At 39.9% G+C, this 26,143-nt stretch overlaps 1 protein-coding gene across 1 annotated transcript in view; it reads right to left on the reverse strand.

Moving 5' to 3' along the window:
• MDGA2 (MAM domain containing glycosylphosphatidylinositol anchor 2) overlaps nucleotides 1-26,143 on the reverse strand; it is a 491,572-nt gene that overhangs the window by 91,553 nt on the left and 373,876 nt on the right. Inside the window, exon 10 of the mRNA XM_088149614.1 lies at nucleotides 7,251-7,399. Coding sequence (XP_088005740.1) covers nucleotides 7,251-7,399 — 149 coding nt within the window. The remainder of the gene's footprint in view (nucleotides 1-7,250; nucleotides 7,400-26,143) is intronic.

Raw genomic sequence — 26,143 nt, forward strand, 5'->3', positions numbered from 1 at the left:
CTGTATAGATTAGTGTGGGATTATATTGAAATTTAAGCCTTAGAATTTACAAGTTTGTATGTGGTATCAAAGCTTGCTAATTGGTAAATTTTCCGATTTTACTTTCTTGGAGTACTTAGGATTCTTTTTATTAAGTTCGCACTAAAAAAACAAAAGCAAAAATCTTTCTGTTCTCTAATGACCTCTGTCTCATGAATTTTTCTTTGTATGGGCATTAATTATCCCATACTCTGAAGCATGAAGAAACCATTTTTTTTCCTAGTCCCACACAAGATATGGTCTGCTGTGTGACATCCGTGGAATATTCCGGTCCTTAGTAATCACTTCAAGTGGGAACCGAGAAGAGGTTATTTTTAGACCTTAATTTGACAAGCCAATGGAGATAAGCAATCTGCATTGTCCCCAAATGCTTTCTGGAGAGCAATGTCTTCAAGGTACTTCAGAAGCCAAACATGGAGTAAGTCATCTGGATATTAGAAAATACCAGAAGACAAGCTGTTCCATAGAAGGATCAACCACGGGGTCTCCAACCTTTCCCTCAGAAACTTTTAAAAAGCTTTCTCTTCCAGCTTTTAATGGATGGGCAGACTCAACCTGGAGCAGGCAGTCTTGAAGGTATCCAGGTTTTTATTAGAATGCATGGGTGAGATGATGTAATTGGGCTAAAAGATAAGGATAGGAAGAATGCAGTCCAATAAAGTATTTTCAAGCACATGTTCATCTTTCACTTTGAAAACAACAGTACATGAACAAATTAAACTCTTACTGGACTGTATATAGTGAATTGATGAGGTGGCCTAAAGCAACTGCTCCTACATCCTACATGAAATGCAATAAAATTTTAAGCAAAGATGAGCAAAGATAGACAGTCCCAGTAGGTAACAGTATCTACCTGACCATAACTGATCAAAAAAGCTAAGTAGGGTCTGAACTGATGTGCACTTAGATGGGAGACCCTTTGGAAATTTCAGGACTATAGGCTAGACTAGAAAGTTAACCAAAAACAACAACAACAACAACCTCTGAAGAAGTAATGGCAAAGTACTTCCATAGTGTTATTAAGAAAACTATATGGACAACTTCAGAGATTAAAGTCACCTCAAGGGAGACTTTACTTTTAAACATAACCAACTATGAGAGAGGGAACAAGAGGAAAAAATGTGAATAAATATGTTAACATTCCTGAAGGCTTTGTCCATAATAACTGAAATGGAAGAAAAGGGTTCTTTTAAACACCATGTTTCCAAAATGCAAAAAATAAATTCAGCTGAGACCTAAATTCCTCCTTCAACCCTTAGGGTGCTACTGAGAAAACAGGTTTTGGGAAAAAGCAGGGAGGAAAGTGTTCTTCAAGGGAGATAGTCTTGCTGATTGATAGAAGAAGTGGAAATCAAAACCCTCCTTCATGGTCAAATGGTTATGTCTATAATGGTTGAAAAAGGTAATGCAGCTGAATGTTGCATAGGGCTCTGTAATCAATCCTAATGCTATGCCATTAGTATTAGATGACAGCACCTAGCTAACCTTAGCTGAACTTGAAAGAGCTACAAAGGATCAGAACTGGTTAGTACTTGGATGGGTGACCACCAGAAAGCTCATGGAAGGCTGTTGGACTAGATCAGTGTTGTCCAAACTTGGCCACTTTAAGATGAGTGGACTTCAACTCCCAGAATTCCCCAGCCAGCATGGCTGGCTGGGGAATTCTGGGAGTTGAAGTCCACTCATCTTAAAGTGGCCAAGTTTGGACAACACTGGATTAGATGATCACCAAGGTGTCTTCCTAGCCTTACATTCTATGTTTTTATAAAGTTTAAAAAAAAAAAATCCAGCAAGAAGTCAATAATAAATTGCTTTCATACTATCTTGTCATCAGAAGTCAAACCCATACTCAATATTGAAATTTCTCAAAAGTGTTTTTTTCTCAGTAAGAAGCTTCTGTTGTTCTACCTGATTCCTTGAGAACTTAAGCTTTTATTGGTGATATTTTGGAGCTTAGTTAAGCTATTAGAAGTGAAAGAGAGTGCTGTTATACTTCTCAATCTTAAAAAAAAAAAAAAGTCTTATCTTGGGATTTAAATTAAAGTGTGGGAAGCCAGGTAGGGTGCAGATTGCTGGAGAAATGATTGTAAAGTGCCATGAAAAGCAGGACAGTCATACACATGCTATGGCTACTCCCAAACCCATAAGCATTTCATTAAGATTCTCTTTTCATCTGTATCAGAAAAGCAAATCTGCTTTCATCCAATTTCATGAGAATTGATAGAAAAAATGCAGCATGGATTTTGTTGTAGAGCACATGCACACAAAAAAGATGTACAGGGGCTTGATTTTGCTCCATATTCTGTTTTACCTAATGCAGCCTCCTTCTAACCAGTGCCTTAGAGATGTTTTTTAACTCTGATAATCCCCTGGGAATTGTAGGACACTACTTTGGCATAATGCAAACGTCCTAATGCATTAGTGCCATGGTGAGAATTAGAGCTGGCAACTCGTATCTCCAAATCAGAGAAAAGAATAGAATTGTGGAGAATCTTGCCAAAACCCCTAAAGCTGTGCAAGTTTATTCACTTCTCTTGTTCATGGAACTCAATCCCAGTGAAATGTATCTGGCATTACAGTCCTCAATCCCTTTTCCCTGGAGAAAGAGCATATAAAAGAAACATAACTATTTGTACAAGGAGCATATAATCATTAACATATGATCACTGCAAACTGGGGGAGTCAGTTTAATATTAATATTATTTGCAAGACTTTAGAGACCCTTGCAGCCAACAAGCAAGAGGAAACCTTTCCTATAAACAGATCAAGCTGTTATCATTTAACACTCATACCCTTATTTTTCTGGTTTTCATCAATGGGGAAGGTGGAAGGGGAAAAAACCCTGCTTTTGCAAATGTGGCTGCAATTAGAGACTTCTTGAACACATCACAGGGCAAACTAACTTTTAGCAAATGCTCAGCAGGTGTTAACAGGAAAAAGCATCTAATTAACACCCTGACTCCAGAAGATATTGCAGCAATAAAGTCATGTTCGAAAGCAAGGAAGGTTGTGCTGTGAAGTGGCAGAGAGCTCTCTCTCTCTCTTCAGTTTGCTGTGAAACCCCCAAGGCTGCCACTGCGGGGACTGGCTTGTGGGGACTGTCACCTGGCAGTATTGAAGAAGAGTCTGATTTGCTGTCCTGTCACTTTTTGGAATTGCCACCTGACTGCAATGTCACAAAAGTCAGCCCAGAAAGCTCCGGGAAAGTCTCTATTCTTCAAAGAGCCTGATGCTGCTGTAAGCAGGCTTTTCAAAAGTTAAAAGAAGACAGAAGAGAATTCTTCATCACCTTATGTATTTTAGAAAGTAAGGGGCACCCCTTTCTGGGAAAGGACAACTGCTTGCTCAACTTTGCTCTGGTTAACATTTATTCCCCTCTGGATTAGGTGGTAGTGAAATATTCAGCTTCTCTCCCAGCAGGTCCTATGGGAGGTGTTAAAAAAAAAAAAAGGCTAATTATTAAGGCAGTAACAGGGATTAACAGGGATTCTACAAGCTCTTAAACAAAGAAAACACTTGCTACCTGCTACTTTGAGCTGAAAACGTATGATGGATTAAATCTGGGCTTTGTGATATGCCAAGCAAGTCATCTAATCACACTGAATCATGATCAGATGACACAGACAAATTCTGTTTGGCCCACACTCAGTTTGACTTGCTGACACATTTCAGGCCTTAAAATGAAGACTGCATGTTTTAATGGCCTAATCAACTGAATTTTAATTAACTGCTGACTATATTTGATGAAGATGTGACTACAGATGGAAATTAGTGAAGATGTGATAATAAACAACTCTGGGATACAAATCTCCTAATTCCATTCTGCCCAACACATGGATTAACTAGTTCTCTGAAACAGAACTCTGGAAGAGAACATTCTTGATTCCCAACTTCTAAAATTTTTAATGCTAGACTTCCCTGCCAAGAACAAACAACAGCTTGGAATTATTAGCAAAGCAATCCTGGTTGTGGCTGATGGAAACTGTGAGGCTGAACATTCTCAAGAATCAAAGCTTTGCTGGGCTCATGATAGCCCAATAAGAAAGAAAAAAAAGAACCACGATTCTTCTCTCCCAGGGTACCAGGAGGTATTTACTTCTTCCAATTTCTCCCCCACTAATATTTAGGTACAGAACCTACAACATTAGCTGTTAAATTCTTGCCACGTTGCTTTTCCTTCCTCTCCAACAGCAGAGTTTCACATCTGGAACACAACATCATGGAAGTCTGGCAAGCTTCCAGTTTGGATTGTCACCTTATAAGGGCAGACCATTTTCTCCATCATTGGAAGTGGAAATGTAACAATTGCTAGGGATCTCATCTCTCCCAGGGATGAGGCAATTGCAGCTTAAATAAAAGTTTATATTCCTTCAGAGAGGTATTCTCATCAAACATGCAATCATTGCATTTCAATTTAATGAATTAATTAACCAGCCCAAACCCAGATAGCTCACTGAAAATCATAATAATCCCAGTTGTTATGGCACTGAATAATTTTAACCAGAGGCAATTATTTCTGGATAAATGAACCATCAATATTATTTGATGGTAAGAGCACATCATCAGCTTCAGTTCTCATAGATTCACAGTGGCTATTCTGCCCTGCAGCTGTCTGTTCTAGAAAGTGCTGTTTCTGACAAGAACGCACAGCTAGTCAGTTTCTTGCAATGTGGATTGATTAAAAGACCAAACAAATTTGCTTCTCCTTTTGAACCAGCCCCATTAAGAGATATATATCATTAGCAGCAAGAGGCACACGTTGAACTGTTGCGACATACCTGCAATTTCATACCAGATACCAAGGAACCCAAATCCTGCTGTGCTGTTTGAGATCTGAGCTTGCCTTAAGAGCCAAGGTAAGCCAACTTCCCATCACGGATATGTCAGCTCATTCAAAAGCTGCTTATCTTCATGAGTGCTGTTTGATAATGCCTTGTAAGCTTTGCCCAAGGGCCTATTTTTCAAACACAAGCTTCAGTTAACATTTAGCATGTCCCACCATAATAGAAAAAGCAACTCACAGGTACCACTTGTGAAGTCTTTATGATTAATAAAAAAAGGAAATCAAAGTATTCATGTAGTTCCTTAGATACAGAATGATTCATTTACCATTCAGACTTGCTCTGGCAGATACAGTAGATTCAAAAGGCAGCCTTTTCTTTGCTTCACCATACTAGCATGGGTAAATGTAAACTCTGGAACCCAGTTAATAAAATTAGAACAACTCTTGAGTTTCTGCCTATCAATCTCTTCTTCTTATCCCAAAGCTGCATTCAGTACATTCAGTTTGCCTTTTGTTTATTAGCTCCAGGCTGACTAAAGCAACACAAAGCCTTATGGATGAGGCAAAGGACCATTTAGCCCAGCCTTCTGTGTCACACAGTAGACAATCAGATGCATCTGAAAAGCTCACAAGCATGGACTCTTCCACCCTTACTCCCCAACAACTGGCCTTTACAGCATAGATTATGGGGGGCACCCTAGAGCCATCAAAACCTTGAGAGGCCTTGATTCAACTTGCATATCACATTAAGCCATGAGTTGCTTCAGTACTGTTTATGAATAGGCTGGATTCCCATAATATGGTAGTCCCTAAACTATCATTCAGAAACTAGAAGGACTGTGTTTGCAAACCATGCTGAACTGAGGGCTAAGAAACCACATTATATATATATATTGCAATAAAGAAAGCCAGTCATATACTTCATATCTTAAACACCTGTCACATCAGAAGATAGAAGAGATGTAGTAAAGACTAGCTAAAAGCAGGACATGTGTAGGGAAAAGGGCTACTTCCTACTAAAGGCAAGGCTATAAAGAAACTTGGCTCCTTTGTTTGGTGTTTTGTCCTGAGCTGGCTTACTGCATCTTTCCACATGATTATATCCACATGTGTTTGAACTGTAGTTATCACATTTCCTTTGACTATGTTGGTAAGGATTCCTGATTTTGTGGTCTTAACAAACTGGGGAGCACTGTACTAGGCCAATCTAAAGCAGAAAACTGAGCAAGTTAGTCAAGTCCTTTTATAACCTTACTCTTTCTGGGTAGCCTGCTTCCCCACACTTATCTGGCGTCTAATTAGTCAGGTGCATACTAAGATTTTAAAGATTGCAGTACCATTGTCAACCCAAAGCAACCTTGTGCAAGATTTAGCTTTTTCATTCAAGCAATTTGTCACCCAAAGGGTGGATGATGGCTTTTCGCAAAACCCATGATGATTTCATTTGCTTTTGTGCAAACTTCCCAATGGACTCTGGAAGCTGGAATAACTTTCAAAAGAAGAAAGCCAACACATATTATCTGTTGCGGAGCTAAAGTCTTTTGGGCACTAATTTACGAATTAATTTAAATGTATGTCCCTGTTTAACCGGGAGCAGGAACAGGCAAAAGTTTGGGCTGCCATGATGGACATGGCCATTGTAAAATACCTATTGCTCTCCAGTAATCCTTCTATTCTCATAGGATACTATCAGCTTTTGCTCCCAGTTAACTTTTGACTTTCCTGGACAGAAGGGCACATTTCAAAAGCACTGAGCTAAGGATGCCTCTGGCTTTACATGGAATCCAAAGACTTCCTTGTAAACAAATATTATGCTGGACACTGGCATTTCAAAATACCTCTAATCTCTACCTTCCTTGATTAGAAACTAATTATGGGTTTAGCAACCATACAAAGGGATGTATCATAATATCCTCCATTCTCAACAAAACAATAGGAAGGTGTCAAATGCAGGAATAGTAATGAAACCTGTCTGTTGATGCCAAACAATTTCTAATACAAAGTCTTCCTTTGGGCAATCTTCAGCACAACCCACTTAAGTCTTAATATCTCTCGGGACCCCCACCCACCTCTCCAAATTCAAAATGCACTGGGCCCCAAAGAGAAGTTTTTTCTTACAAACTTCAGCTGAAAGAAAATGGCAGGCTTTGTGGGCAGCTGGCAGCTACATTACATGTGTACCTTGATTGTTGAGTCTCCATGTTGGCTGAACAAGGGAAACGTCTTTTGTCCCTCACCTCTGCTCTGTATCCTAGCAAGTGCAAATTGATTTTACAGATGTGTGAGCCATCTCTTGCTACTCCATAGCAAAAATACCTCTGTCTAACTGCCACACAGACCGAAAGCTCCATGGAAAACAAGTGACAGCAGCAGAGCAATATTGGTTAGTGAGAAAATGGTCCTCTGGAAAAGCACCTGAACTGCTCACCTGCCGGATCCCCAGGTGGTAGGTGAGGATGCGGTCCACAGCATCAGGATTCATCTGGGTCCATTCCAGGCTGTAGGCATACACACGGGCTCTGTTCTGCCACAACGGATTGTAGGTGTCATAGTAGAATTCTGGAGCATATGCTTTGCCTGCAGGAAATAAATTGGATGTACAAACATAAGTCAAGAGAGGAAGCAAACAACAACAAACAAGCACACTTTTTTTTTCAAGTTATATGTTGAATTACTGCTGATGCTCTCTCTAACTGTTCTTGCTTTGCCTTTGCCTGAATTTCTGAAGCTGATTCTACATTTCAATATTCAATAAAAACAAATTAAATAGTCACAAAACAATATTCTCTTGCCAATTTCACCATGTAAAAATACTAGAAAAGTCCTGAGGTGGGATGAGGCCAACTGCCTACCTAGTCCATCTTCTGCGTCACACGGTCAGCCAGATACATTTAGGAATCTCATAATGCATCAGCAGAAAGTAATCATCCTTTCCCATTGTTGCTTCCTAGCAGATGATATTTATACGTATACAGCCTACAATTCAGAAGGCAGCAAACAGCCATCAAAACTAGTAGCCATGGGTAGTCTGATCTTTGCTGAATTTGTCCAGTTCTTTTTAAAAACCTTCTAAATTGATAATCAACACCTTATCATATGGAAACCAATCAAACAAATGGTAGCAAATCCATAGTAGCACCAGGTAACATCAGGCAGTAGGCAAAGTACACCAGGAATTCATCAACCAAGAGCCTGTTTTCTCAAATTTAGGGGTGGTGCTAAAGAAATGACTCCATAGTGTAATCCTGTGACTGGATGATAAGAAAACATGGGGTATGCATGAGTTGGAAGATAAGTGAGTGGACAATGCAGTAACAATGGGTAAATGAGAAGGAGCCAGATGTAGAGGGCATAGAGAATGGCTTTGCAAGACAGTGGGAAGATCCATTACCAAAGCAATGATCAGACAAATGCAGCTTAAGCCCAGTCCAAGAAACAAACTTGAGAAAATGCCTCAGACAGGTCCCTCCCTAATTCACACAAAGATGAAGTGAGGGAGGAGAGAAACCCATGCAGACTTGCAAGATTCTGTAACTATAGCTGTTCTAGTAAAAGTAGTTTTAGACTTATATGGCATTGGTTTCTTGGTCTACCCTACAGGACTGACAACAAGGAAGATGGGCTGATAGTCAAAGCAGCTGTCGTGGTGGCAGAAGAAGAATGGGAAAGATGGATAAAGTAGAAGAAAGAAGGGTGCAGGAATATAAGAAAGGGTCAGTGGGGAACCATATCTAGTGATGCCAGAATTCAGTGGCAAATTTTGGGGAGGGGGCTCTAGAGGCTGCAACTAAGCTATTTGGAAGTTCATGAGCCATGAGTCTTTGCCAGATTTTACAGTACAAAAACTGCTGCTGGATGATACAATTTTGCTCACGCAATCGATACAGTCTAGAATCAGTGCTAGACTACAGAGGAATATTGGATGGACGTTTGGTGAAGAGAATTTGTGAATTTGAAGGGGCTTGGGAATGCATTTTCAAACTTTTACACAGCCACTCTATATTGATTGATTGATTGATTGATTGATTGATTGATTGATTGTTCTGGTAGGCCTATTGACTGAAAAGAAAGATAAGCATGTTATCAATCAATCAATGAAAAAAGAGATCATGTTCTCTACAGCTTACAACCTAAAACGCATGTCAGGAAAGGAAAAAAGGAATGTAGAAGGAAGAAAACAGAAGCAGATTCAGCACCCGTTATTGGAAGTTAAACACCAGACATTATAAAAGGGTCTGCTAAATATAGTTCAGAAAAGGTAGAGATTAATGACATGGTGTGTTTCCCATTTCCCTGCTTTGAACTGACAGGTCTCTGTCCTGTTTAAACTTGATTTCATATGCCATTTGATGGAAGGCTTAAAGGGTACAGCTTTTAGGAAACTAGAGTAACTTTTATTTTATCTGTTAAAAAAAAATCAGAATAGACACAAAAAATTCTGTCTCTTGCGTAAGTAAGTCCAGTACCACCTAATGACTAAACTACATGATGGCACTACCCACCTTAGTGGGAGGAGGAAACAACAGTCCTGAAGTTACTCTGTCTCCCAATTTTCCTTTCTTAGTTGTTACCTGTCATCATCTCCTTGGCTGACTAAATTAAAGGAAATATTGTGAAGTTTATTTACAGAAGTAGTTGCCTAGATTTCAGAAAGAGCGCTTTTAAATGAATTTGGATTTGGATTTGCTCAGAGTAAAGCCAAAATATTCCCCAGCTTGGAGGAAGACCTTGAGATGTTTTCAGTTCACTTTCACAAAAGAAATCAAGGATCATCAGCTTAAACTCCTCCTTCAAAGCTCACTTATCATCTTGGCCAACTAGTTGTATTGTGCTCAGTGATTTTTGGTTGCCATATGAGAAGTTGTATCCCTGAGACAGAATGTTCTTGGGAATGATATTATGTGTATTTATTAACTTTACATTCTCCTTTCCTTCAAGAGCTCAAGGCATTCTATAGAATGCTCCTTCCCAATTTTTCCCCACAGCAATAAACCTAACAGATACTGATACTCAAGGTCAGCCAGTGAGCTTCCACAGCTCAGGATGAACTTGAACCTGGTCTCCTTGGCCACAGTTCAACACCTTAACTATTTAGACTATATGATCTGTCAATATTGTTGCATAATGTCATTCCTAGAAGGATCCTTGTGGAAAAATGTGGGCAGGTATTTTTAAAAATTTTTTTAAACCTAAGAATAATATCATTTGAGGGGTATTCCATAGCAAGCATTTAGTTGAAATAGCCAAACTTGAAGCAATTTTGAGGTTTTTACTGTTATTCTTTAAAATAAGAGAGCCAGTTTAGTGTAGTGGTTAGGGTGCTGGTCTAGAAACCAGGAGACTATGAATTCTAATCCTGATTTAGGCATGAAAAACCAGCTGGGTGACTTTGGGCCAGCCACTCTCTCACAGCCCAACTCACCTCACAGGGTTGTTGTTGTGGGGAAAATAGAAGGAGGAAGGAGTACTGGTATGTTTGCTGCCTTGACTTGTATATGAAAGGAAAGGTGGGATTAAAATCTAAAAAAAGAAAAAGAAAAAATCCTCTGGCCATTTTGTATCTCAAGGGTAGCAAAAATATTCAGACCCCCACTGAAAATAGCTGAACATCCCTTTAGAATTTCAGGGGAGATAAATGGTTCCATGCAACGTGTGATGAAAATACACAAGTTGGCGTGAGATATATGGGTGGATACCTAAGCCGCCTTTGGATGAATAGCAACATTTCAGAACATCATGAAATATTTCGATATATGGACATCAGAACTTTTCTTCTATCAGGAAACTCTGCCTCTGATGTGAAAACATTGCAGCCACGCTTGGCCTTGAATGGAGACACGCCTGGCCATTTGTCAGCACAGGCAGGAGAACTTCAATTGCTATTTGGCTCAGAAGATATCTTATCTCTCTCTGGCATCTCATATTGATGATGAATGTGCAGTCTCCACAGGGCAAAGGGGAAAAAGCATCACATTGCTCAAGTAACGAAGCCCTTACCTGAACTGTCATCAGGAGAATCAATAGGGAACAAAGTTGGTTGTGTTCAACAGAGTAATGCAAATAAAAGGGGGTTGTGGGGAGAGAGAAATCTACATTTCTAAAAGAACCAGGAAACAGGAAAGTGTTAGATTCAATGATATGAGTAAAGATCTCAAGCCCAACATTCTGTTTTTCATAATGCACATTCTGCTCACTTTTGAACCAGTAACATGATCATGTAAATATTACACCAATTTCTCACTGCCAGATTAAATAGGATAGCTCAAATATTTCTGAGCTACAGAGCAAGCATCTACATAGCACTGCTACTGGTCCCTTTTCCCTCTTTCTCTTTTCACTAACAAGTTTTCAGGTGAGAGCTCTAAGGATGCTGACCCAAATGGATTTCTAAAATGGGAAACTTGTCCACCACAGATATTCTAGATGGAGCTAGAGGGATTTATTTGGAATAGAAAGTTCAGTTGATGTTTGCTTTCCCTGCTTAAAAAACAAATACAAACAAAAAATCCCAAATCACATGGCAATTTCAAGTAAAAGTGGATAAACATACCTTTTCACAGAACGTAGCCTTGTTGTATAATTGTGTGGGATTTTTAAAAATGTTCTTGAAAAATGAGTCCTCTTTGAACATTTATAAAATTTAGAAAGGAAGTGTAAGCTTTATCTACCCCCTGAGTCCAATTTGGCAATTTCTCCTACAGGTTTTTAAATAAACAATAGGAATGGAAATTTGTCAGACTGGAAATCAGACCATCTGTCCTCCAAAGTGGATGGTTAAATGAAACGGAGCTCCAATTCCACAGGGATTACCTTTCAAAGCAGACTGAGGAAGAGACTTGGCAAGGGCCATTCCTTCCTTCCTTCCTTCCTTCCTTCCTTCCTTCCTTCCTCCCTCCCTCCCTCCCTCCCTCCCTGCCTTCCTTCCTTCCTTCCTTCCTTCCTTCCTTCCTTCCTTCCTTCCTTCCTTCCTTCCTTCCTTCCTTATGGTTGACCTGTAGCAACCTCCTCCAAGATTAGAGGACACTTGCAGAGGACACTTGAAGAAAGAGAACCTCCTGCTGCATGAGCTGACTGTGCAGTCTTGGGGGCTTCTGATACTCTACTTTATGGTTAGTGTTTCCAACAGATCATTTCCACCTCTGCAAGGTCTAGGGGCAAAATATGTTTTTGAACTTCCCTCTGCCTTTTCTTCTTGCTGTATCGTACAGTATATCAATGGAATGTTTCACTCCATTGATTTTGGTCCATCAGTGGGGAAATAAACAAGATATATTAAATAACTTTTATTGCCTTGAATGAAAAGCATATTCCACCAATACCGAACAGTTTTTTGGATGGGGCTCCCCACATGCATAAGGCCTGGAACAATAATAGCCAAGCCTGAGCCCATTAAATGTTAGTGACAGCTCTACCTGTAATGTTGATTCACATCTCCCCATCTTACAAACCTTTGGCTTTTTTCTTTCTACTTTAGATAGTGATATCCATAACATGTACTTTGGAGTGATTGAAAATACTTCATGCCTGCATGCTACTTCCCCCCAAAAAACTTGCTAGGTAGATCACTGCTGTTGTACCCCAGTGTAGACAGAGACCTGAGGCTGGAGGACAGGAAGAGTCACTTTCAATGATGTATCAGAATATTTTACTTATATGTTATTTTAGTTTGTTGACTGCCCACCTGTATTCAATTGCTTCTATTTGGTTCTTTATCTGTATCTCCTATTTTATATATTCTTTTCTATTTGAATTTGTCTCATTTCCTATACTCCTATACACTTTTGCAAATATATAATGAAGGAAAAATTGAGAACAAGAGCTTCCTAAGCCTCCATATTTAATCCATGAGTAAAATTTTAGACGCTTGTAGCTTGTCTCTCAACCATTATAGTGCAAACACTCTCACCAAGAGCTCACACAGCTACTTTCCCTACTTGTAAATTGTAAACCTCTTTGGTATAGATGGGAACTTTAAAAAAAAGTTTAATAGATGTTATGTGTGTTTGTTTAACACTCTATGCATTTGCCATAAATACAGAGAGACATGCAGCAATTACCATGACAGGGTGCAATAGAGGAAATGAACTGAGGATGATATTCTAGCAGATGGCGGGAAACCATTACCTTCTCCTGATGGATAAGAAGCTTCAAGTCTCAAAGCCTCGTTTGTTCCCGTAATTACCAATTTGGTGAAGAATCTGCAGGCGGAGAAATAAGACTCCACTGTTTACATTTTTGTTTGTTAAATGGCTCAGGGAAGATACGGCATTTGCATACAGAGACACACTTGGTAAGAAAGATACGATTAGGTTCTGCAGAGAATAAAGTCTTCACCTGTTTTTTTCTGCTCTTCACCCTGAAAACCTGAGCTTGGAAGAAAATGGGTAGCATCTTTAAGGATGCACAGTCTGTTCTGGGTGTGTTCCAGCGTGCAGCTGCAATTCAAGAGAAGCAGTGAGAAGTTGGGGACTATTGGCTACACTGGTTCTCAGTAACCTGCATGTTCAGAGCCATCCAGACCCTAAAGCTAGTTGTCAGGATGTACTGACACCCTGCAGTAGAAGCATGATGTTCAGGAAATGGAAACAGGAGAGAAGTCAACCAGACCTTCCTCTAGAACATGCAGTTCATGGATTTCGTTGTCTTGTGCTGAGCACAATAAATTGCTTCTCTTCTTCACATTCAAGGTAGAGCACCCAAGGCCAACCAAGTTACTCTGGCACTTGACACCAGATAAAGTACAATACTAGTCTGTACTGTCAATACAAATACAGTAAATTAAATAACTGACAATTGGCTATCTCTTTAGCATGAAGATATGACAACTTCATGCTAACTAATGAAAGGGCTGGCCCATTTCATTCTCATGAATAACTGTTCAGGTCATGTCATACATGCCCAACATAATAAGGAGCCACAGAGCCCAGAGAGCATGGTTCTTCAGATGTTTTTCAATAAGGGTATGGCAAAATGAAGACCACCCAGACTGGATGGCCAGCTAGTGGCAGCTGCTGTATCTGATAATTGAGTTTATCTTGGACAATTTGAGATGTCATGAATAAATTGGTGATCCTGTTAGCAGAATTCTGGGAGTTCAGGTCCAGTGCAACTGGAGAGCAGCAGGATGAAGAAGGTATTTGTAGGTCATAGCCCCAAACACTCAGAAGATATGTAAGTAGATCAGGAAGTGAAGGAAGAATAGCAAATGTACAACCTCATCACTTTTTAAAAATGGGACACCGATAGGATAAGATTAAAATAGCTTGTCAGAGTTTTGTTGATGAGCCAGAACTAAACAGCTGAGGTCCAAAAAGCTGGTTTGGGGGCATAGAGGGTTAATATCTTGGAAAGCAAAAGCATTCTCAAAGAATTGAGAGCCTTTCTTTTACAAGTTCTGGTCCTTGTCTGTCTGACTTTCCTCACAAAACCTTCATGGTGGCCAATATATGTCTAAGGTGGCTTGCTTTTAAAGAAATAATTACTCAATAGAAGGCTGCTATGATCTTTTAACTGCAATTTTGGAGATGTGGAAAAATTCATGGCTGTCTTTCCTCTAATATTAGTTTCCTTCTTTATAGAAGCAGGCACTCAATTTATAGATCCTAAGCACACTGTCTTTAACCGGTAAGCTATTACCAGATGCAGCTAGTCTGAAAGATGCTGTGTATTAACTGGTTGCCCATTATCGTGCAATATATATCTTATGAAGAGCTTATAATACATGGAGATGTTGGGTCTGGCTTTGTTGCTTAGGTGCTGGAGAAAAAAAAGGAAACACATCCTTCCAGTTTACCTGCATAAAGGATGATTTCTGCATCTTTAAACAACCAGGCTCAATTTAGGAGAATGATTAGGATTGTGAAAAGTAGATTTCCTTTTCAGCTACAATTTTTGTGCACCATCAATTAATTTTCATAATTAATTTTCAAAATAAATTACACACAATGGAAGCTCTTCTGCAAAAGTAATAACCAGACATGGGTCATCTTTCTTTAATTCTCTTTTTTTGTTCTCCCACCTTTCTTACTTTAACTGATCGATCCCAAGTAAAGTACAAAGTCCATCTAAAACACAAAAGACATGTAACATTCAGGGCCAAAGCTAAGCAAATGTGACGCCTGCTGGCTGACGAGGAGAAAAACATGAGCTGTGCTACCTTTTTCTGAATCTTTTACCACCACTCTATTCTTTTGAGGCAACACATATTGTCAGGTATTGTCACTGGTTCCCTTCCCACTCTGTCATCTGCTCTTATTTCTGGAGTTTATACCAACATGTTATTTTCTGAAAGATGACAGCACACTTGTAACACTTATATTGTAAGTAAGACAGATGCTGCAATGTCATCACTCACTACCGACTTCATAATTAGCCTTGTACCATGCTTACTCTGGATTCAAGTCTGTATGGAAAAGGGCATATATGTACTATACCTAGGGAAATGGTGTTTTGCACAACCACACCTCTCCATTTCTCTCCCTCTCTCTCTGTATATGTATATGTGGGGGGATATGCATGCACATAACCACACTCTCGCACAGGTACACACAGAAAATTGTTCAGCTTCAGCAAATATCCACACAAAAATTCATAGATGAGGGAATACTATGCACAGAGGCATAATATTTTAAAGGGGAAAAATATACTCATCAGGAAAAGTAGCTACAACAATGAATATCGATAAGAAATGCACATGAAACCACATGGATTTTCATGCAGACTATTTTCTGAGGAATGTGCAAATTGATGTGGAAAGACTCCTATGGCTGGAAAAAGGACAAAGTGAGCAGAGCTGAAAGAGAGAGATTTACCCATCTCTACTTAGCTCTGTATATCTTCTGCAACACACAAAGGATTTATTTGTATTTGACTGATTGAGGGAGAGGGAAGAGTAGCGGGCCATTTACAGAGAACTTGATGGCCATCTGTACAAATTGTACAAATGTTGGTACTAATAGATTCTGGGCACATGTGTAGTTGATCACTGAAAGGCATTTTTGTTATTATTCTCAAAGCTGAAACTAAACCAGGTTTTCCTCTAAAGTGAGACTTGACCAAAACCTTACACAGTCCTCAAGCGGAACCTGTAACATACCAGCTGAAAGATACCTAATTTGATTCAAAGACAGACAATACTCTTTTCATGGATTTGAACCTCAACAATGATTGGAACTGAAGGCTTTGATACAAAGTGATTTGGAAGCCGGGCTTTTAAAGAATAAATCTTCTTTTGTTAAAAATGAAATTTCCGTTTTTCTTGAAGGCATTTTGATGGCTTCTGAGGCAGGTAATTCTCACAGAATATAAGCTTTCAGTGTTCCTTAGAGATCTTTTTTTTTTTTCCTGATGTCCAACCAAAATCTTTTTCTTTTTTTAATCCATACAATCATGTCTGATTCTCAGAGATGTCTGGACAAGTCCCTGCAGTTTTCTCGGTAAGGTTTTTCAGAAGTGGTTTGCCATGGCCTCCTCCTTCCTAGGGCTGAGAGAGAGGGACTGGCCCAAGGTCACCCAGCTGGCTTTGGGCTTAGGCGGAACTAGAACTCACGGTCTTCCGGTTTCTAGCCTGATGCCTTAATCAATACACCAAAATCTACTTCTTTGTAATTTAATGGCATTGTTTCTTATCCTGACTGGCACAACCGTAACAATTCTGCCCCATCTTCTACATGACAATCTCCAGATACTCAGTCAGTTATCGGTCTTCCCATAGTCTTCTACTGTATTCTCCATATGCAAAGCCTGAAATTGGTCCTCGATGACTTTTCTTTCCAGTCCCCTTATCTTCTTTTTATTCTCCTCTGACATACTCCAGTTCATCAATGCCCTTCCTAAAATGTGGTGCCTAGAACTGGGTGCTATATTCTAAGTGTGAGCTGATCAAGGCAGAACAGAGAGGAACACTAACTTATCTTGATCTTCACACGGTTTGTACTCTCTTCCCCTCCCTGCTTATGCACCTATCCACAAATCCACTCACCCACCCACGGTCCTGGCTGCCCCACCATCAGTGCTCCCCTGGAAGCCTGCCAGAGAAGTTTGGGTGTGGGGTTGTTCAGGATCAATTCACAACTCAGTGTGAACTGTTCATGGTGGGCAGGCCAGCATAGTTCCTCACAGATCAGATCATACTGACATTTATTCTCCACATTTTGAAAGAAAGAGTAGGCTGCACCTCCATGCTTTCTACTAGAAGCACACCCAAAAAGGGAGGAAAAAAAAAAGGCAGACAAGATGCAAAAGAGCTTTTTCTGGATCTAGGTGGATGGCAGGGAGTAACCACACCAGTTTGCCTTCTCATAGTCTTGTGGCTGGCCATGTCCATTGCGATCATTACGGTGTGAACAGGTGAGTTCTGCTCACTTCCCATTTCACAAGTGCTCACACCTGTTCTTAAAATTCCAAAACTGCCCATGTGTTCCTGCTGAAACTGAGTGGTAGCTCCTGGTCTTCTTTGCTTGTGGTTCTCGACAAAGAAACAAACATGGCACCTGTGTTGTGTAATGAATAGCTCCAACTTCCCAGTTCAGGTCGGCTTCAAATTTATAAGAAAGCACTCTAAAGTAAGAAAACATATGAACACCCTCACTCCTTTTTTCACAGCAAGGTCAGGCCTTTCAGAACCACCCACCGGGCCCCAGGGAAGATGAGCATTTTTCTTCCAGCTTAGCAAAACAAACAGACCCCAGCTGTTTCTGTGCTTGTTTGTTTAAAGAACAGACAGGCCTTCTCCCTGCAGTAAATCCTCCCTCCCTGATCTTCTTTGCATTTGAAAACCTGTCATCCTAGTGCTGCAAGGCTGAAGGGAAGGAGAGGAATGGTTAAAAGAAACCCTTTTAAGCAAAAAACAAAAAATAAACCAAGAAAACCTTGCCAGAAACCAACCAGATAACAGTCTTCTCCCCTGTTGCCCACTCTGCCAACACACACACACGCATTACAGTATTATGGGTTTTCCCTTGCAGGTCACAGTGTGGTTTCAGCCTGTTTTCAAGACCCAATCATCCCTCTTATGGCCTCTTCTGCTGGGCACAAAGAAATAAGGTATAGCATATGAACTCATAAGTAATATTGAAGACTCCTTTAAATCAGATTCAGTTCCTGGTGACTATCTGTTTTCTTACTATGTACACAAGAGTTGTTGCTTGTTATTTTACCCTTGGAAATTTTTCCAAGTTCCCCATCTAGTTTACATCCTTTGGCTTGGCTGGTGGTCTCCCCTCCAAATACCAACAGCGTCCAAACCCTCTCATCTTTTTGAGATCAATCAGAATTGGCTAGGTAGACCCACCTAGTTGGGCAGATGCACTCTTAAGTCAGCTCAAAGAGTGGCAACCCACACAGCGAAGGCAAACAGCCAAAATGTGTTAGCAGTATATCTGCTCAGAGCAAATCTGCTAGGCGGATGTAGACATGATACAAAAAGATTTCTTGCACAAATCAGAACTGTTTGGAAGGGTTAATGAGTCTGGGGAAGGACTGGTGATCAGAAGGTCTAATCCTATCTATTTTGATAGGTCCCAAGTGACTTTGCAACTGCAGAACATGCGTGCATTCACGTATCCTCACCATTAATCTGAACTCACACTTACATTACATTAAATTTCATCAGTGACAAAGGGCTCTTAATACTCTCGCTTTGTATTGGCAGTGACTAGAGATATTTGAACATCTTCATCTGGTCCACCAGCTGCAAATCTACCTTGAAGGAGGAGATCAGTGACAGATGTTTGGGTTACATCAGGCTAGGATATCATAACAGGGGGCCTCCATGGGCAGAGTGGAAGCTTCAGTTGCAACGTGCATCAGCAAAACAATACGTATGGACAAAATGATCTGAATAAAAGTTAAATAAAAAAGTAAAAGCCGAAATTGAATTGTGGCAATGACAAGGACATAGCCATGTCATTTGCTGGGCAACAATACAGAAGTCGTCTTCTGGTCTAGCGTGTAACCTAAATCCAAGTAACAACAGGCCCAGCCCTGCTTGGCTTCTCTGAGATCGGCCCAGGTTATGTGGGCGCTGCTCCTTGTTGTGACAAACAGCTGTAACTATTCCGTATTGGTGGCACTGGCTGCCTATTTGATTCTGGGTCCTATTTAAAATGCTAAGTTTGGCTGCGAAAGACCTAAATCATTGGAAACCTGGAAGACTACGTGCCTCCAAATGAGCCTGTTCAGGTTTAATCTGGTCAGGAAGCTGTGCTGTCTGTTCTCCGAGATTGTAGACTGAGGTTGCTATGAGCAATATATTCTTAATAGTGGCCCCATATTGATGGAATGCACTCCCTAAGAAGAATAAATGTGCAATTCAATAATTGCTTTAAACTGGTATTTAAGGGTTTCTTTTAATTATCTGCTTTGTAAAATGCAATATATTAACAATGTTTACTGCTCATTTTAAAGAGGCACAGTGTGGATATACTTTGATGAACATATGTAATTATACCATCTTCCGATGATAAATTGCCATGAAAGTCAATTTACAGTATAAATCCTCTAATAAGAATGAATAAATGAAGCTGGAATAGTGGCTCATTGAAACAATGCCTATTTTCACACATTGTGCTAAGCTTAGCCATAGCTCGCTGAATAAATGACAATGGGCAACATTCACATGATACCCTAAGACATAAACTATGATTTACAAATTACAATGGCTTGGTTCACATCACACATTAATCAAAATTATTATTTAGTGTTTTGTAAATTAAATAAATTGTAAATTACACCTACACTCCCCAATACATTTGAAGTAAAATTGTAAAATCATGATGTTTCATTTATCAACGCTTCTCTTAATGACCGAGTTGCTGGTCCCAACTGTGGTTGCTAAATGAGGTCTACCAGTAGTTTAGTGCACTGTGTAAATCCAGTCTGCTACCTTACAATAACAGCTCTAGGATAAGACTACCAGATCTAGGCTTCAAAAATCCAGACGACCCTCTATATACAGAAATACAGAAGACCTGCACAGACAATTCCTCACAATGCTGTAGCACGCTTGCATATTTTATCTCATTCTGTGTGAAAACAGCAGCAGAAGAGTTACAATCCCTTGTTTATTCTCATGCTAAGCAATGGGGGGATGAAGCATAAGCTTGTAATTGGAAGGCTCTTGCACCAACTTAACTCATATTTTGCCCACTCACACTGGCTTGTCTGCAAACCATAGAATTAGAAGGGGCTGTTAGATGATTGAGTCCATCTGCTTGTTTAGTGCAATTTCATCTTGTTCTGCTAATGAAAAAAAAAAAAAAGACAGCAATACAGCAATATTTTCCCATGACATCCAATGAAAAAATCAAGCCCCATTTTAATACCTGTCAGGATCTGGGCAATGAGTAAGATTACACAATTCCCACCCACCCTACTTCAAAGCAATCCAAGGCTCTAAAGTTTCTCTAAGGCTCTTTCCACAGCTGTGGTTCAGGTGCTCAGCGCAGATCAGGTGATTTTTACAGTTGTCTATGTTCAATGCACGAGACAGTAGACTGTCGGAACCAGCAGCCTATACAAACAACACAGAAATTAATTACCAATCTGGCCCCCTTTTGGATGCCACTTCTGCACCACACAATGATGATCAGCAGCCTGCCAGGTTCACATTTCTGATTTAGCATGCACGGACATGAAACCCTGTAATTGGTATATCAGCAGCTTCCAAGCTGATGCAACAAAGCACTTCTGAAAAGAACTGTAGCATCAATTTAGTGGAAGCTTTAAAGACTTAAAGCAGAATTTTGAATACAGGCAAAGATTTAAGGGGCAAGGGATTAATCTAGTCCTGTCATTTCAGGGCAGTGTCTGGGTTGGCAAGATGATGGAAGTGAAAGGAATAAAACATATGCATCTCTGTTTAAACTGGAGCTTGTAAGTCTAACAAGATCATGGATGGATCAAACACTTTAATAACTGATAAATAAGGAACTAGCAATATTATAGTCTGCAGTTAATTGAGCAGGGTTTTCTTATTCTTGTCTGGAATTTCTTGAATGGGGCATCTCTTTTGCTGCCACATCATTCCTTGTCATCTCCAAGAGGCAACACTTGTGAGATGTGCACTTTGTAATAGGCTATGGTCCATCTAATATCCTTCCTTTCCTTATCTATACTGGAGCATTCTCTGAAATCTGTGTGTGGGGCTTAAAAGAGACATGTCTCTTCACCCTATCAATGAAGAATCAGCAAGCTTTTTTGTGTTGAGAGCCACAAACTTCAGTTGTTAATCTTTTGGCGGTTGTATGCCAACCAGTGAGTGGGGTTGAAGCAAACTGCGGGTGAAGCCCGAACAAGGGGGGGCATCCATTTTCTCTCCTTTTGGAACACTTCCCCCCCGCCCCTTTCCAACACTTCTTTCTGTTTCCCCCTCTCTACAGACTGCTCTTCTAGAGGCTGGAACTGGTTGCTTCCAGATAGACCTGTGTGAAGTGACACAGATTTAATCCAGTGAAGTGATTTTGACAGGGAGGCAACTTTATTTGGTTTGCCAAAGCCATATGGGTGTCTCTAAATTGCTTTGGGACAATGCTGTGGAAGAGGGCTCCTCTCAGCTTTCTCTCTCAGTGCTGGTAGAAATGTTCTGCTGGAAATACTGACAGACTTCATCCAAAACAGACAACCTGCAAGATCTTCAGCGCATGACTGAGAGGTCTTCCAGTTGGGCACCTTCAATGTACCCAATGCACACTGTAGGCAATCCCCCAGTGTTTCTCAAACCAACCCAGTCTGGGAGAATTTTGGTCAGGCTACAGATGAAAGCTCCCCTCAATTTTCTACCACAGAGCTCCCTGAAGAAGATACTTTGGCCTTTTTGAGCTGCTTATCACCTTCCTTTCATGCCACTGGACTCTCTCTATTCCTGCTCAGCTGGCCAGCGGATGAGAAAGCTGAGAAGGGTAGAATCTGAGCAGGAAATCCCTCAGCCCATGCTGACCAGACTCACCTAGACTGGGAGGCTCTCAGCCAGCACTGGAGAATAATTTCTTCAGCTTTCTCCCAGAGCCCTTGCTGTGAAGGATCTTCACAGCCTTCTTCTATAGCATGAGCTCTGAGGGAGAAGGTTTGCACAGGTCCCAAAGCAGACTAAGGCAAAGAGACCTGCTGCTTTGCTCTTAGAAGTGAGGGGATTATGATTTTGAGAGGTTCCTTCACTCAAAACGTTGTCAAATGAGAGTTCTGCTTTGAAGATTCATACTGCCAGGTTTGCCAAAAGCTTTTAACATTAGGCCAAAGGCTACAAGAAATTGGGGCAAAGGCTGAATGTGGAAAAAAGTCATAAGTTGCCCACTCCTGCTATAAAAAGTAGGGAAAAGCTGGATTTGTTTCACATCTCTCTCGGATTTCAAGAAAGCAGAACAAAAATATGTGTTACCTTCATATTTCCTAACTGATCTGATTGGCAAAATGCCCATGGTTGATGAAAGCATTTCATCATGTAAAACTGAACTAATTTATGGATGACACCTCACTAATATATGGTGACAGCAACTTTTACATGGCATTTGAAAGGAAGCATGAAAAGTCATGCGTGCACAGTGGGTCTATCAGCAGCATTAGATATAATTAAATAAGGTAATAGTGTATCTCTGAATACTTATTGGAGATAGAATAAGGGAAGGGCAATGCTATTTCTCAATCTGTGAGATTCCTAAAATGACTTATTGAAATGGGATGGCACAACAAATGGAAAATAGATGGTCTAGGGATCTAATTATGTTCTTAACCTGCCTTCCTTGGATTTATAAAGAGGAACATAATAAAACTTGAGAGAGAGATTTCATTTATTTTTCTGAGAATGCAAAACGGGGAAAAAATGGCCACAATGTACTATGTGGAACATCAAAGGAGATAAAAAAATATGTAGAGTAAAAGGTGAATAGGGAGGGGGAAGAGCCATGCCATCCTGCTGTAACAAAAATTGCTAAGAGTCAGAAGACTAATGGATTTATTGTGGCAGAAGGTTTTCTTGGCTGTAGTCCACCTTGTCAGATGGAGATGGAAAAAAGGTTTCAAGAAAGGTACTTTGGAGAATGGCCAGATTAAAAGTAGCAGCAAAATACCATTCCCTTCACTGCTTGGTCCCTTAACTGAGGACCATCCTTGAATAGAAAGAGCTACAGACCAGTTCTACCCTTACAGAAAAGATGTATCTTGGGCAAAGGCTAAGCAAAGGTTTCCATGGACCAGCTCAGAGGAATCTGATCCTTGGTCCATGAAAGCCTACAGTGTTGATGATGACAGACACCTTTTCTTCCTCTCACAACAATACTAATATTAACATTAATAATAAATCCTCAAAGAAACGCAAAGGAGTTGTAAAGCTTGTGAAGAATTGAGAATGAAAATAGCTGCTTACAAGAGAAAAACACCTGCCCCAAACTGGCGGTCAAGTTTTTGGCACAGTACTGTATTATTAAAAGCCTACCCTTCAACCTGTAAAGGCACCATAAATCCTATCAATAATAAAGGGAGTGGAACATTCTGTCCTGGCAGATCACAGGGGTTGTAAGTGTTTCCATGATCTATCATAAGAAGGAATATTCTGTGTGTAATTTATAACTAAACAGAATTTAATGGCTGCCTAGAAGGCAGGTTTTGGCAATTCCACAATGAAAAGCTTTGAGTGGGAGTCAAAGAGGGATTGAGGAAGGTACGATGAAGACTAGATCGAGACCTAGTTTCAAAGTGGACCCAATACAGAAGATGCTGGATGTGAATGGGCTTACTCAACATGCTTGATAAGGCCAGCTAAGGACCCAGGAACCCCCTTCACATTGTATGCTAAACCTGGTTACTTTTAACTTTTGTTTTTGGTATCTTAGGATATTGTACGAAACCTGCCTTTGGAGTTTTTATCTTGTGTAAAAATGGGTTAATTCAATGACCAAGTTAAGGATGCCTTATGAGTCCAGTCACTGAAACCCTTTGTGGGAGCTGTACTCCCCCACATTGAAATTAACCTAGTTTCTCTATAGAGAGGCTTTCATATCCAAGGCATCTCCTGTATCTCTAAGCTATATTCTCTCCTGCAGGTGAAGATTTTGGGTTTGGTTGTTTGTTGTTTTTGTTTTTTGCAGGGAGAAGTTCTCCACATAAAATAAATTAGTAACAAAGAAATTAAGGTCTTTGGTGCATAGAAATAATTTAGAGCAGGGAGATGACCAGAAATAAATAAATCTGTTTTCCTGACAGCTAGATTTCTAAAGACATAAACTAATTTTAATCAGAGGCAGCACTCAAATATACCAGCTTTCCTCAGTCTGGGCACCCTTTAGAAATGTGGACTTCAACTCCCAGAATTTTCAGCCATGGAGATGTTAGCTGGGGCTTTCTGGAAGCTGAAATCCACATTTCTGGTAGGTTTCCCTGTTGGAGAAGGCTAAATTATGCAACCTCTATACTGAAGGTTTATTGCAGAAATGCTCCAGACATATGTGGCTCCCTGAAGCCTTAAATAAAACCCACAGAGCTCCTCCAGAAGTTGCTGTCAAATCATTACAAAGGGGGACTCAATTAAATAGGTGGAGTATAATTTTAAACCCTAACAGTTTTAAATCCAGGCTTAAAATTAAATTAAACTTGTCATGCCTACTTTCACTTTGTTGACCTGATTCTTGCTCATTTTTTAAGTATAACCACAGCATATCATTTAAAGGTCAAGTATGACCCTTAAGTCAAAGATTCTGGCCCTTCTGATTTTCCATGTGATCTGTCCTTTAAGATAAAACTCAGAATGACCAACTAAGCCTAAAGAAGATAAACAGTGGCTTCAATAATGCACCTGAGAGGCAAAGAAGCATTTGTTATATGAATCATCCTGCCCCAAAGGTTACATTGTGACAGCTTTGATGTGTCAAAATGGCTGGGCAAATCAGTGTTTATTAAACATAAACTTTGAAAACTAAACTAAACCTGGACATCTTAAAAGAATGTTGAAGCTGACACCTTCATGGCTCAGGGAGGAAGATGTAATGATACTCCACTGTCCTCAGAAAAGATTTAAATATCACTGCACTGAAACTTCAGATCCACATACGAATATATATATATATATATAACTTCTAGCAATTTGTAGCCAGCGCCTTTCATTTACACTGAAAAATGGAAGCTAATAAGTTGCAGTCAAATTTTCCTTTATAGAGGTGTCATCACTGGGCAAGAGAGATTTACAGGGGAATCAATGCATCTGTCTTCACAAGAAGATACAATTTATTTGCAAAGATGAGCCACGTCATCTTCTCAATATGCTTCTGCACTGTATGTATGTTATGTTAAAATATGAAGTGGATTTTTTTTTTTAGATTTTTTATCCCGCCTTTCTTATTTTGATAAATAATTCAAGGCAGTGAACATGCCTAATACTCCTTCCTCCTCCTATTTTCCCCACAACAACAACCCTGTGAGGTACGTTGGGCTGAGACAGAGTGACTGGCCCAAAGTCACCCAGCCGGCTTCCATGCCTAAGGCAGGACTAGAACTCACAGTCTCCTGCTTTCTAGCCTGGTGCCTTCACCACTAGACCAAACTGGTTTTAGTCAACTTCCTATTGTAACAGACTAGGACAGCTGAAGGAACAAGCAGTGTAAATTGAATCTACTCTTGAGATAATCTTGGATTAGTTTCTCAGACATCCAAAATTAATTCAAGCTCTAATCAGGTTAATGACCTTATATGACCATTTCAAAATCTAGCAACACAATGAATCTGGGAAAAAGAGGAGGTGAAGCTAGCATGCATTACCCCATGTTCCTTAAATACACTTAAATGCCATATTTGGACCAAATGCCTGAAGAAAGTTTAAGAAGTGGAACAAGGTATTGTTAAATATTGAGTGGAATAAGAAGAAATCTTTCTTCATAAACAGACGTGAGATCAGTTTTCCCTTGTTTATTACCACTTTACAAAGCAGTTTACTCTGACGGATAACATACAGAAGATGAGAATAGTAAAGGATGGCTACTGAAATGGGAATTAAAACTAGTGCCATCTGATGCTTCTCTTTGGATGAGAACAGAGGTGAGAGAGACATGACTAAAATACATATCACAACATTTACAATATTTAGAACTTGGACAAGTTACTACGAGAAGCTAAATATTTAGCCTTCAGGGTCTCTTCTCAGTTGTAATAAATTTGGCAACTGAATGGATAGATTTAAGCTATGAGGGAAACATAGCTGTTACAGATGTAGAAATCTGACTGGGATTGTGGGAATGATCCCCAGGAGACAGCTTGGAAGTAATGTTTGGACTCCAAACAATGAAAATTGGACAATTTAGGAGTTTACCTTTGGGAATATTTGGGCATAGGGGAAGAAAT

Source organism: Python bivittatus, unplaced genomic scaffold (genome assembly GCF_059951505.1).
Source record: "Python bivittatus isolate LINGU-HERP-01145 unplaced genomic scaffold, Pbiv_v1 ctg000580_np1212, whole genome shotgun sequence".
Lineage (NCBI taxonomy): Eukaryota > Metazoa > Chordata > Lepidosauria > Squamata > Pythonidae > Python > Python bivittatus.